This window comes from Tachyglossus aculeatus, chromosome 1 (genome assembly GCF_015852505.1).
Source record: "Tachyglossus aculeatus isolate mTacAcu1 chromosome 1, mTacAcu1.pri, whole genome shotgun sequence".
NCBI lineage: Eukaryota > Metazoa > Chordata > Mammalia > Monotremata > Tachyglossidae > Tachyglossus > Tachyglossus aculeatus.
Window position 1 is genome coordinate 133,620,431 of NC_052066.1, and position 13,030 is coordinate 133,633,460.

The 13,030-nt window shown below is 42.1% G+C and overlaps 1 protein-coding gene across 1 annotated transcript in view; it reads left to right on the forward strand.

The window, feature by feature from the left end:
- BMP5 (bone morphogenetic protein 5) overlaps positions 1 to 13,030 on the forward strand; it is a 158,737-nt gene that overhangs the window by 62,241 nt on the left and 83,466 nt on the right. The window contains exon 2 of the mRNA XM_038748209.1: positions 262 to 454. Within this exon, the coding sequence (XP_038604137.1) occupies positions 262 to 454 (193 nt within the window). The remainder of the gene's footprint in view (positions 1 to 261; positions 455 to 13,030) is intronic.

Genomic DNA, 13,030 nt, shown 5'->3' on the forward strand with positions numbered 1-13,030 from the left:
ACCTTTAAAGAAAAAACAAACAAAAAAAACCCCTTCTTTGATATTCTTTCCATTCAGGATTCTGGAATATGTATAAAACCACTTTTTTTTTTTCCTTTTGAACTGAAGACTTGGCTTATGGAATTTCCCTAACTGGAAGCAAGTCCAGCTTTGTGGTTTCAGTATTTGCGCAGTTTTGTGTCGTTCTGATTATTTATTTTTAAAGCTGAAGAATTTACCATTAATTATTGAATGCGTATATTTCTATATTTGTTTTTCCAGTTGAAAGGGACAAGGACTTTTCTCACCAGCGAAGGCACTTCAAAGAGTTTCGATTTGACTTGACTCAAATCCCTCATGGAGAAGCAGTGACTGCAGCTGAGTTCCGGATATACAAAGACCGAAGCAATAATCGATTTGAAAATGAAACCATCAAAATTAGTATTTATCAAATCATCAAGGAATACCCAAATAGGTACACTTTGCATAGTATATTTCAAATCACTCTGGAAACTAGAAAGTTGATTCGATATTCCTTAGATTTGCAGTAAGAAAGTGTAAATTAAACCTTTCAGCCAGCAGGCATTTTCATCGTTAGCTATAATGGTGAGGTTAAAGAGCTACATTTTAGATTGAATGAGCACTGGGTAGTTTGCAAGTCCACAAGAATCTAAATTTGTCATTGACTGACTTTGAGATATTCAAATATGGGGGCCTGCAAATGTAATTCATAGTGAAAGTTTTAACAATTAAAGGGGTATATATTAAATCACAAATTTCATTTTCCTTCCAGAAAGCTTGAGTTTTATATTTCTCATTGTATTTTGACAGTAGAATTAAATGACGTCTTGGTTTTGCCATCGTTGGTACAGGATTGACTAGCAAGTGCATATTCCTAATAATAATTGTCATATTTGTTAAGTGCTTACTATGTGCCAGGCACTGTATTAAGTGTTGGGATGGATACAAGCAAATCAGATTGTCCCTGTCCCACATGGGGCTTACAGTCTCAATCTCCATTTTACATGAGGTAACTGAAGCACAGAGAAGTGAAGTAACTTTCCCAAGGTCACAAAACAGATAAGTGGTGGAGCCTGGATTAGAACCCATGACCTCTGACTCTCAGGCCCTTGCTCTGAATAGAATAAATTTCAGGCTAATTTTCTCTTTACTGAAAGTTTGCCAATTCATTGAGCACTTATTCTACAGAGCACTATAATAAACACTTGGGAAAGTAGAAACCACCTCTGGCCTTAACGTACTTTGAGGTAAAGACACAAAAATCAATTATAGACAGGGAAAAGCAACAAAGCTTAGCTATGTATAGATATGTTTGTAAATGCTGTCTGTGGAGAGAGGTGAGATGAGTACCAAGTGCTTAGGCAGGTAAGGACTCTGAACACAGTAAGTGCTCAATAAATACAATTGAATAAATGAATGAATGAAAGGACTCAAATGCACACTTGTCAGAAGTGTGGAAGTGAAAGTAGGAGGTTATTAATAATCATAATGATAGCATTTATTAAGTGCTTACTGTGTGCAAAGCACTGTTCTAAGCACTGGAGAGGTTACAAGGTGATCAGGTTGTCCCACATGGGGCTCATGGTCTTAATCCCCATTTTACAGATGAGTTAACTAAGGCCCAGAGAAGTTAAGTGACTTGCCCAAAGTAACACAGCTGACAGTTGGCAGAGCCGGGATTTGAACCCATGACCTCCGACTCCCCCCTTCTAGACTGTGAGCCCACTGTTGGGTAGGGACTGTCTCTATATGTTGCCAACTTGTACTTCCCAAGCGCTTAGTACAGTGCTCTGCACACAGTAAGCACTCAATAAATACGATTGATTGATTGATTGACTCCAAAGCCTGTGCTCTTTCCAGTGAGCCACGCTGCTTCTCTGAGCACGGTTGGGAAATAGGGACAGAAGAGGAGAGATTAATCAGGAAATTGCTCTTGGAGAATATGAGGAGAGAAATGGTTTGCTAGATGTGAAGAGGGAGAAATTCCCTGCGGGAGAGAGAGTGTAAGCAAGACTTTAATGATGAAAGAGAAGAGGGAGAGGCACAGTGGGTAGACTAGTGTTAGAAGAGTGGAGTGTGTGAGCTGGGTACCAGGGTGGAGGAGCAAGGATAAATCTAGGGAAGAGAGCTGATTGTGTGCCTTAAAGCTGAGGGCAAAGAGTTTCTGCTTGATGTGGAGAGCATCATTAATAATGAATTCCTGGAGGATTATAAGAACTGGGAAGGTATGGGAAAAATTATTTTTTAATCCAGAGGTAGTGTTGCATAGTGGGTAGAGCATGGGCCTGAAAGTCAGAAGGTCATGGGTCCTAATCCCACTCCACCACTTGTCTGCTGTATGACCTTGGACAAGTCACTTCACTTCTCTGTGCCTCAGTTACCTCATCTGTAATATGGAGATTGAGACTGTGAGCCCCATGTGGTACAGGGACTGTGTCCAACCAGATTTGCTTGTAACCATCCCCATGCTTAGAACAGCCTGTGGCACATAGTAAGCACTAAACAAATACCAGAATTATTGTTATACTCTTTATCAATGAATTAACCAAAAGGTTTTCCTTTCTTTCCTGACAGCTTATTGGGGCAAACTGTTAAACTGAACTCTTTTACCTCTTTTCATTTTTCTTTATCTTTCATAGAAGATTTACTGTCCATTTGAATAACTTCATTCACAGCAAAACCGGAAAAAAAACCCAAGTATTTATGCTCTGGTGAAGGGTTTGCTTATGAGTATCAAAAGGGGACAGTAGTGATAGAAATCTTCAGCATTCATAAATCTCTAAAACTGTTTCAAAGGCTAAAAATTACAGACTCTCTGAGAGCCCATGCATCTAGCAACAGTAATAAGAACAGATAATTGAAAAGATCTTGATTTGGAATATGTACTAGGGGTCCAGCATGGGCTCACAAATTATTATCACTAGGTAATATTCCCTCACTTTAATGGACCTATCCCTCTAACATATCATCATCATCATCAATCGTATTTATTGAGCGCTTACTGTGTGCAGAGCACTGTACTAAGTGCTTGGGAAGCACAAGTTGGCAACATATAGAGACAGTCCCTACCCAACAGTGGGCTCACAGTCTAAAAGGGAAAGACAGAGAACAAAACCAAACATACTGACAAAATAAAATGAATAGATATGCACAAGTAATATAAATAAATAAATAAATAGAGTAATAAATATCTATAAACATATATACATATATACAGGTGCTGTGGGGAAGGGAAGGAGGTAAGATGGGGGGATGGAGAGGGGGAGGAGGGGGAGAGGAAGGAAGGGGCTCAGTCTGGGAAGGCCTCCTGGAGGAGGTGAGCTCTCAGTAGGGCCTTGAAGGGAGGAAGAGAGCTAGCTTGGCGGATGGGCAGAGGGAGGGCATTCCAGGCCCAGGGGATGACGTGGGCCAGGGGTCGATGGTGGGACAGGCGAGAACGAGGTACGGTGAGGAGATTAGTGGCAGAGGAGCGGAGGGTGCGGGGTAGGCTGTAGAAGGAGAGAAGGGAGGTGAGGTAGGAGGGGGCGAGGTGATGGAGAGCCTTGAAGCCCAGGGTGAGGAGTTTCTGCCTGATGCACAGATTGATTGGTAGCCACTGGAGATTTTTGAGGAGGGGAGTAACATGCCCAGAGCATTTCTGGACAAAGACAATCCGGGCAGCAGCATGAAGTATGGATTGAAGTGGGGAGAGACACAAGGATGGGAGATCAGAGAGAAGGCTGATGCAGTAGTCCAGACGGGATAGGAGGAGAGCTTGAATGAGCAGGGTAGCGGTATGGATGGAGAGGAAAGGGCGGATCTTGGCAACATTGCGGAGCTGAGACTGGCAGGTTTTGGTGACGGCTTGGATGTGAGGGGTGAATGAGAGAGCGGAGTCGAGGATGACACCAAGGTTGCGGGCTTGTGAGACGGGAAGGACAGTAGTGCCGTCAACAGAGATGGGAAAGTCAGGGAGAGGGCAAGGTTTGGGAGGGTAGACAAGGAGTTCAGTCTTGGACATGTTGAGTTTTAGGTGGTGAGCAGACAACCAGATGGAGATGTCCTGAAGGCAGGAGGAGATGTGAGCCTGGAGAGAGGGGGAGAGAGCCGGGGCAGAGATGTAGATCTGGGTGTCATCAGCGTAGAGATGATAGTTGAAGCTGTGGGAGCGAATGAGGTCACCAAGGGAGTGTGTGTAGATCGAGAACAGAAGGGGACCAAGCACTGAACCTTGGGGAACCCCCACAGTAAGAGGATGGGAGGGGAAGGAGGGGCCTGCAAAAGAGACTGAAAATGAACGACCGGATATGAGAAGTGGCTTGGCATAGTGGATAGATCCCAGGACTGTGAGTCAGAAGGTCATGGGTTCTAATCCCAGCTCTGCCACTTGTGTGCTGTGTGACCATGGTCTAGTCACTTCATTTCTCAGGGCCTCAGTTACCTCATCTGTAAATGGGGATTGAGACTGTGAGCCCCACATGGGACAGGGACTGTGTTCACCTAGATTTGCTTGTATCCACTCCAACGCTTAGTGCAGAGCCTGGCACAAAGTAAGCACTTAACAAATATCTTCATTATTATTATTATTACTATTATTATTATTATTAATAATAATGAATTCCTGGAATAAAAGAAAAACAAAACCGGAAGAATCCTATGTGTAAAATGGAGGCAGTCCATTGGCATTGTGAGCAAGCTTCTTGTACCAGATTTTGATTATGAGAAGCAACATGGCTTAGTGGAAAGAGCACGGGCTTGGGAGTCAGAGGTCGTGGGTTCTAATCCCAGCTCTTCCACTGCTTTTTGACCTTGGGCAAGTCATTTAACTTCTCTGTGCCTCAGTTGCATCATCTGTAAAATAGGAAGGAAGACTGTAAGCCCCACGTGGGACAACCTGATTACCTTGTATCTCCCATAGTGCTTAGAACAGTGCTTGGCACGTAGTAAGCACTTAACAAAAACCAACATTATTATTATTATTATTACTATTATATGTTTGTTATATAACAAGTTCAAATTATAATTAAGCAACAGTGGTATAGTGAAAACATCAAGGTATCTATTGTTTTCATTGAATTCCAACTATGAGTTGAGCACTAAAAGTAGAAATAGTAGTAATTGTATTTATTTAGTGCTTACTGTGTAAAAAACACTTGACTAAGAACAGGGAAAGAGGTGGGAGGTAGACACAGATCCTACCCCTTGAAGGTCTCACAGTCTAGACATGATCCTTGTTCTTAAGGAGATTGCAGTCTAATGGGGTAGATGGTATTCATTCATTCAATTGTATTTATTGAGCGCTTACTGTGTGCAGAGCACTGTACTAAGTACTTGGGAAGTGCAATTCGGCAACATATAGAGAAGGTCCATGGACAAGTATACTATAGTTACAAGAGAAACAAATAAATAATAACAAATAGATATAATTTCAACTTCATGAGTATAAGGCCGCTGACAGGATGATATGGATGGAAGATAATCCATATAATCCTAGCTCCTCCACTTGTCTGAAGTGTAACCTAGGGCAAATCACTTAACTTCTCTGTGACTCAGTTACCTCATCTGTAAAATTAGGATTAAAACAGTGAGCCCCATGTGGGACTGTGACTGTGTCCAATCTGATTAGCTTGTATCTATTCCGGTGCTTAGTATAGTGCCTGAGACATAGTAAATGCTTAACAAATACCACAAAAAAGATCAAGAGATCAAATCAATGAATGTTTCATGTAGGAGCACACATTTTAGAGAATTTGCAATTAAGAGAGCATGATTTGATGAAACTGACTGGGAAGGATGTTTCAGGGTGGGGTAAGTGGGTGATAGAGTCAAAAGAGAAGCATCGTGGCTCACTGGAAAGAGCCTGGGCTTTGTAGTCAGAGGTTATGGGTTCAAATGCCGCTTCCTCCACTTGTCAGCTGTGTGACTTTGGGCAAGTCACTTCACTTCTCTGGGCTTCAGTTCCCTCATCGGTAAAATGGGGGTGAAGACTGTGAGCCCCCCATGGGACAACCTGATCACCTTGTAACCTCCCCAGCGCTTACAGCAGTGCTTTGCACATAGTAAGCACTTAATAAATGCCATCATCATCATCAAGAGAAGGTAAATTTGCAAAGGAGAGAAAGATATTAATTCAGTTGTTCAATCGTATTTATTGAGTGCTTGCTGCCTGTAGTACTAAGTGCTTGGGAGAGTACAAAACAACAATAAACAGTCTCATTCCCTACCCTCAATGACCTTACAGTCTAGAGGGGGGAGACAGATATCAATACAAATAAATGAAATTACAGATATGTGTATAAGTGCTGTGGGGCTGGGAGGGGGGAGCAAAGGGAGAAAGGGTGACGCAGAATGGAGTTGGAGATGAGGAAAAGTGTGGCATAGGCTGGGAAGGCCTTTTGTAGGAGATGTGCCTTTGACATATGCACTGTCATTATTATTATTATGGTATTTGTGAAGTGCTTACTAAGTGTGAAGCACTGTTATAAGTGCTGTGTTATCAGCTTGGACACAGTACCTGTCTCACATGGGGCTCACAGTCTTAATTTCCATTTTACAGATGAGGTAAGTGAGGCACACAGAAGTTAGTGTATTTGCCCAAAGTTACACAGCAGACCAGTGGTGCAGCCAGGTTTAAAATCTAGGTCCTCCTGACACAACCACTCAACAGGCTCTCAGGTATGTACTGAGATACAGAGGGGGAAGAGAACAGAATGATAGATTTGGCCAAAGCATTCTTAACCAGTTACCCCACTTTTACCTTAAAATAATGTCTCATCCTCACCTCAAGGACTCATTGACATGGGTGTTCGAGCGTGGCCTATTGGCAAGAGCATGGGCTTCAGAGTCAGAGGTTGTGGGTTCTAATCCTGGCTCCGGCACTTGTCTGCCATGTTATCTTGGGCAGGTTACATCGCTTCTCTTTGCCTCAGTTACCTCATCAGTAAAATGGGGGATTGAGACTGTGAGCTGCATGTGGGACAGGGACTGTGTCCAACCTGATTGCTTTGTATCTACTCCAGTGTTTAGAACAGTGCTTGACACATAGTAAGTGCCTAACAAATACCATCATTATTATTATAATTATTGAAGGGATTTGAATGGCCCTAAGATTTAGTCACTGGCTGGCTTAATTACCTTTCCATTAACTCTCTTCTCAACCCTCTGCAGTGAGACTGTTAGTAATAACAATAATAGTAATTGTGGTATTTGTTAAGCACCTGCTTTTTGTTTAATTCAGGGAAAGATGCACAAGGGGCTCACAGTCAGAACAGGTACTGAATCTCCATTTTACAGGTGAAGTAACTGAGGCATGGAAAAGTGAAGTGATTTGGCTAAGGTAACACAGCAGGCTGGGGAGGAGCTGGGATTAGAAGCCAGGTCCTCTACCAAGCCTGTGTCTTTCTACTCTCCTGGTCTTCCTCTATCTCTCTGCTCCTTTTTTTTTTTTAAAAAAGGTATTTGTTAAGCACTAGCTATGTGCAATGCACTGTACTAAGTGTTGGTGTAGATACAAGCTAATCAGGCTGGACACAGTCCATGTTCCACATGGGGCTCATAGTCCTAATCCCCATTTTCCAGATGAGTTAACTGAGGCACATGGCAGTTAAATAACTTGACCAAGGTCACAGAGCATACAAGTGGCAGAGATTAGCAGAACCCAGGTTCTTGTGACTCTCAGACCTGTAATCTATCCACTAGGTCATGCTGCTTCTCATTCCCTAGAACACATGCTAAGCAGCATGGCTCAGTGGGAGAAGCCCCGGTTTAGGAGTCAGAGGTCATGGGTTCTAATCCCAGTCACTTAACTTTTCTGTGCCTCAGTTACCTCATCGGTAAAATGGGGATTAAGACTGTAAACCCCACATGGGCCAACCTAATTACCTTGCATCTCCCCCAGCGGTTAGAACAGTGGTTGGCACATAGTAAGCACTTAGCAAATACCATCATCTCAGTGAAACAGTGTCCGGAATTGTATTCCCTGGCATAGTACTTATAATGGTTCTTTTCCTATCTGTCTGACCACTCCTTCTCAGTATCTATTACTTGTTCCTTCTCCACCCCTTAGACTCTTACTGTGGGTGCTCCCTGAGGTTCCATATTGGGTTCTAGCCTGTTGTTTACACTTACTCTTTCAGCGATCTCATCCACTTATATGGCTTCAGCTACCACACATCCACAGATTTTCAAATATCTCTCCTTAGCCCCAACTCCTTACTCTTTACTTCGCAAATGTTTAGTACAGTCCAAGGCACCAAAGTAGGTGTTCAAAAGATGCTGATACCCCTAAACTACTAGTCTACTTCCTTTAAAAAAGAAATGTAAAGCCTTAACAATTACATGTGGATAGTATTTTCCTTAAATTTAGTGATGAGTACATTTTAAGTTTTGACATCTCTTTCATTCATCCCTTGATTACCTGAAAGAGTGACTCACTTGTGTGGTCATCTTTGTTTAAATTTCACTGTATTTCTTTTGTTGAATTCAAGCTGTGGATATAGCATTGGCTCAATACTCAATGAATGTAAACACAGTGAGCCTCTGATTCCATTCTATACAAACCAAAGAACTGGAACAAAATTTCAGTCTGACATTTGATTTGGCAATAAAATAAAGTAAAAAAGAAAAATAAGCAAGATCCTGATAGTTCCATTCAGAACGGGTGGTTGCAGGAAAGGGCAGTCATAAACCATAATATTTACTGCTTTCTTAAAGACTCTGACTACTTATTTCCCCCTAGATAAAATCTTCCAAAGCACTGGCCATAGTATTAAATCTCCAGTTGTTTCTTTCAGGAAAAAAAAAGCTTTACAATATATTTAGACTATATTTTGTCTTTGAGAAGCAGTGTGGCCTAGAGGAAAGCACACTGGTTTAGGAACCAGAGAACCTGAGTTAAAAACAATAATAATAATTATGGTACTTTTTAAGCTCTTACAATATACAAGTTAATCAGGTTGGACACAGTCTCTGTCCCACATGGAGCTCACCCTCTTAATCCCCAATTTTACAGATGAGGTAACTGAGGCCCAGAAAATTTAAGTTGACTTGGCCAAGGTTACAGAGCAGGCTTGTGGTGAAGCCAGGATTAGAACCCAGGTCCTTTTGACTTCCAGGCCCATGCTCTATCCACTAAGCCATGCTGCTTCTCAAGTGGAGATGCTGGGGATTGAACCCAAGGCCTCATTCATGTGAAGCATGCCTTCTACCACTAAGCTACATCCCCTGTCAAAATAACTAAGGCCCTGGTGACATTTGAACTCATGACCACTGGATTACAAGACAATGCTATAAACACTGGGCTATGGAGCCTGTCACTTGTTTGCTGTGTGAACTTGTACAAGTCACTTCCCTTCTCTTTGCCTCAGTTACCTCACTTGTAAAATGTGGATTAAGACTTTGAGCCCAATGTGGGAAAGGGACTCTGTCCAACCTGATAATACTGCATCTAACCCAGTGCCCAGTACAGTGTCTCAATGCTCAGTCAGTACATAATAAGCACTAAACAGATACCATTTTTTTAAAAAAGCCCTCATTCCTCCATTTTACTTATTAATACAGGCCTGAGAAGTTTATTCTCTTGCTACCATGAGCCATTAGAGTCCAAAATCTATCTTTAAGACTGTGAGCCCCATGAGGGACAACCTGATTACCTCGTATCCACACTAGTGCTTAGAACAGTGCTTGGCACATAGTAAGCACTTAACAAATACCAACATTATTATTATTATTATAAAGTACTACTTTTGATATGTGATTGACAATTTTAATATTTTGAAACCCCAATCCCTGACAGAGGCCAGACATTTCTGGTATAATGTAGTCTGCGGACAATAAAATAAATTCCTCCATTTCAAATACTCCCTTTCATTCCATTCTTCAGGCCAAGCATCACTTTTACTCTAATTTTCCTCCATTCTTTGTAAATCCCAACCCTGAGTCCCCTCAAGAATTTGGTCATGAACATTTAGCCTGCATTTGGTTCTTTTCCAGACTGTTTTATTTCCTTTCTTTTCCCTGTCCATCCTTTCACTACCTTTCTCTCCTTCTTTACCTACCCTTAGTTCTATAACTTCCTCTTCCTCCTTCCTTACATTCCCTTTTCCCTTTCTTGCCTTCCTTGTCCAGTCCCTACATCTATTTCTTCTCTCTTATTTTTCCTCTCCCTTTTCTCCTCCTTCTTGTAGTAATAGTTGTAGTTGGAGGTATACAGGTATTCATTGAGTGTTCACTACGTACAATTAATTGTACTAAGTGTTTGGGGAAATGCAGTGGATTCATTCAATCATATTTATTGAGCACTTACTGTGTGCAGAGCACTGTGCTTGGAAAGTACAATTCTGCAATAGAGACAATACCTTTCCGCATCCAGCTTAGGAGACAATGTTCCAGTCCACAAGTAGCTCATCCTGTAATGGGGTATGCAGGCATAAGCACTATTTACAAGAAATCATAATAAATAAGGGACTATTGAATTGATTTTTCATACATACACATTCAGGGCTAGCCTGTTGTTGGGTAGGGACCATCTCTATATGTTGCCAACTTGTACTTCCCAAATGCTTAGTACAGTGCTCTGCACCCCGTAAGCACTCAATAAATATGATTGAATGAATGAATGAATGAAATGGTTGCCTGGCTTATATGACTCCAGAAGCTGGAAAATTGTAGGAGGTTGTAGAATGCTTTGAATATGGGGACAACTGTGGTCTGTTGGATTTGAGGAAGGAGGAAATTCTAAGATGGGGGAGCAGTGAAAGCACAGAAGCAAAAGAGTTGAGAGCTATGCTCCTTTTTTGTTGTTTGTTCTTTTTTTTGTTTTGCTTTCTATGGTATTTGTTAAGCCCTTACTACGTGCTAACTGTACTAATTGTACTAACCATTGTACTAATCTCTGGGGTAGATACCAGCTAATTAGATTGGACACAGTTCATGTCCCACGTAGGGCTCATAGTTTTAGTCCTCATTTTACAGATGAGGTAACTGAGGCACAGATTAGTTAAGTGACTTGGCCAAGGTCACACAGCAGACCTGCAACCCATGTCCTTCTGACGCCCTGGCCACACTGCTTCTTTCATTCACCTGCCCACTTCAATTAATCAGTCATACAATCAATAGTATTTAATGAGTGTTTACTAAGCTCTTGGTATGTCCTAAATACAATAAAATAGAATGGGTAGTAGATTCAATCCCTGCCCATAAATAACATACAGTCTAGAGGGGGAGATAGACATTAAAATGCATAACATATAGAGGAAATTTGAGAATACAAGGGTATGTGCAGTAGTGCAATGGGACTGAGAGTGGAATGATATTAAGTGAAAAGGGGCTACAAGTAGAAGTGCATAGGTGTTGCAGCAAGGAGAACAGACATGTGGACACCCAAGGGCATCAGGATGAGCAAGCCAAAGGCTCCAGAATTCCCAGGCAGCAGCTACCATTAAGAGCAGATTCCTGGGCCAATTGAAAGAGACCAAGGTGAACATCATCACAGGGCCAAAAACACCCATTCCTTCTCCAGCTCCACATCCCTATAACTCTTCCATTCCTACCTTCTTTTTGAATCTGGAGGGCAGAATTTCCAAAGGTCAGATAGGGAGTGCTGAGTATCTGTATGTAGGGGGTCGGTAGGAAGGGTGAGAAACACTGAAAAGTGGCTGCCATACTCTCTCTTAGATGTTGTCCGAGGCAGAGGGGATAATTGATCTCCCCTTGTGCTCACTGGGTTGCTCCTCTTGGCTGCCTGCCACATTGCTGTTATTCTCCAAGAGACAACACTGACCAGGTCACCATGGGGTGGCTTGTGGAAGAGAGGTCTGGGGGAGGCTTTACACCCACCCTACAAGTACACCAGACCATTTACATGTCTGGGAGAGAGGAAAGAAACCACATATCAAGCTAGTGAATCTACCTAAATGAATCAAGGCATCTATTATGATCAAGAACTACTTCTTTCACTTTGCCTTAGAACTATACCCTGGGGACTGAGAAATTAGCAGATCTCTTACCATAGGAGGCAATGCGGCCTAGTGGAAAAAGGATAGGGCTGGAGACAGGAGACCTGCATTCTAGTCCCAGCTAAGACTCTCACCCTTTCCTTTCCATCCTGACTGCTACCACACAGATCCAGACACTTATTATCAATTAATCAGTGGTTTTTATTGAATGCTTACTGTGTATGGAGCATTGCACTATGTTCCTAGAACTATTGCATCATGCCCCTCACTGACCAACTGTCTCCTGTCTCTCTCCACTCCAGCTCTTACTTCATTATAATGCTGTTTCACTTTTCTAAAACAATGTTCAGTCACATCTCCCCACACCTTGTGAAACACCAGTGGTTGACCATCCATCTTCATATCAAACAGAAACTCCTTACCACTGGCTTTAGGCATTCACTCTGCTCTCCCCATCCTACATTGCCTTTCTAATTTTCTATTACAAAGTCAACCCACTCCTTTCACTCCTCTAATGCCAACCTAGTCACTGTACTTTGGCCACATCTCTCTTACTTTCCCACACCCTCCCTCTGTTCCCAAAATACCTCCCCCTTCCTGTCAGGAGACCACCACTCTCCCCACTTTCAATCACATTTCCTCCAACAGGTCTTCACCAACTAAACCTTCATTTCCCCTATTTCCTCTCCCTTCGGACTTGAATAAGTACTTGATATGTACCCTTTAAGCACTTGCCTTCCTACTTCCTAGAAAATGTTTCCCTATGCCCACCCTAAGCCCCACATATCCATAATTTATTTCTGTATATCCATAATTTATTTTAATGTCTATCTCCCCATTTAGACTGTAAACTCCTTTTGGAAAGGGACTATATCTACCAACTCTATACTGTAATCTCCTAAGACCTTAGTACATTTTCTGAACACATTAATAATAATAAGAAGAATAATGGTATTTGTTAAGTGCTTACTATGTGCCAGGCACTGTAGTAAGCACTGGGGTGGTTACAAGCAAATCGGGTTGGACAGGGTCCTGTCCCAGAGTCTCACAGTCTTTATCCCAACTTTACATATGAGGTAACTCAGGCATAGAGAAAT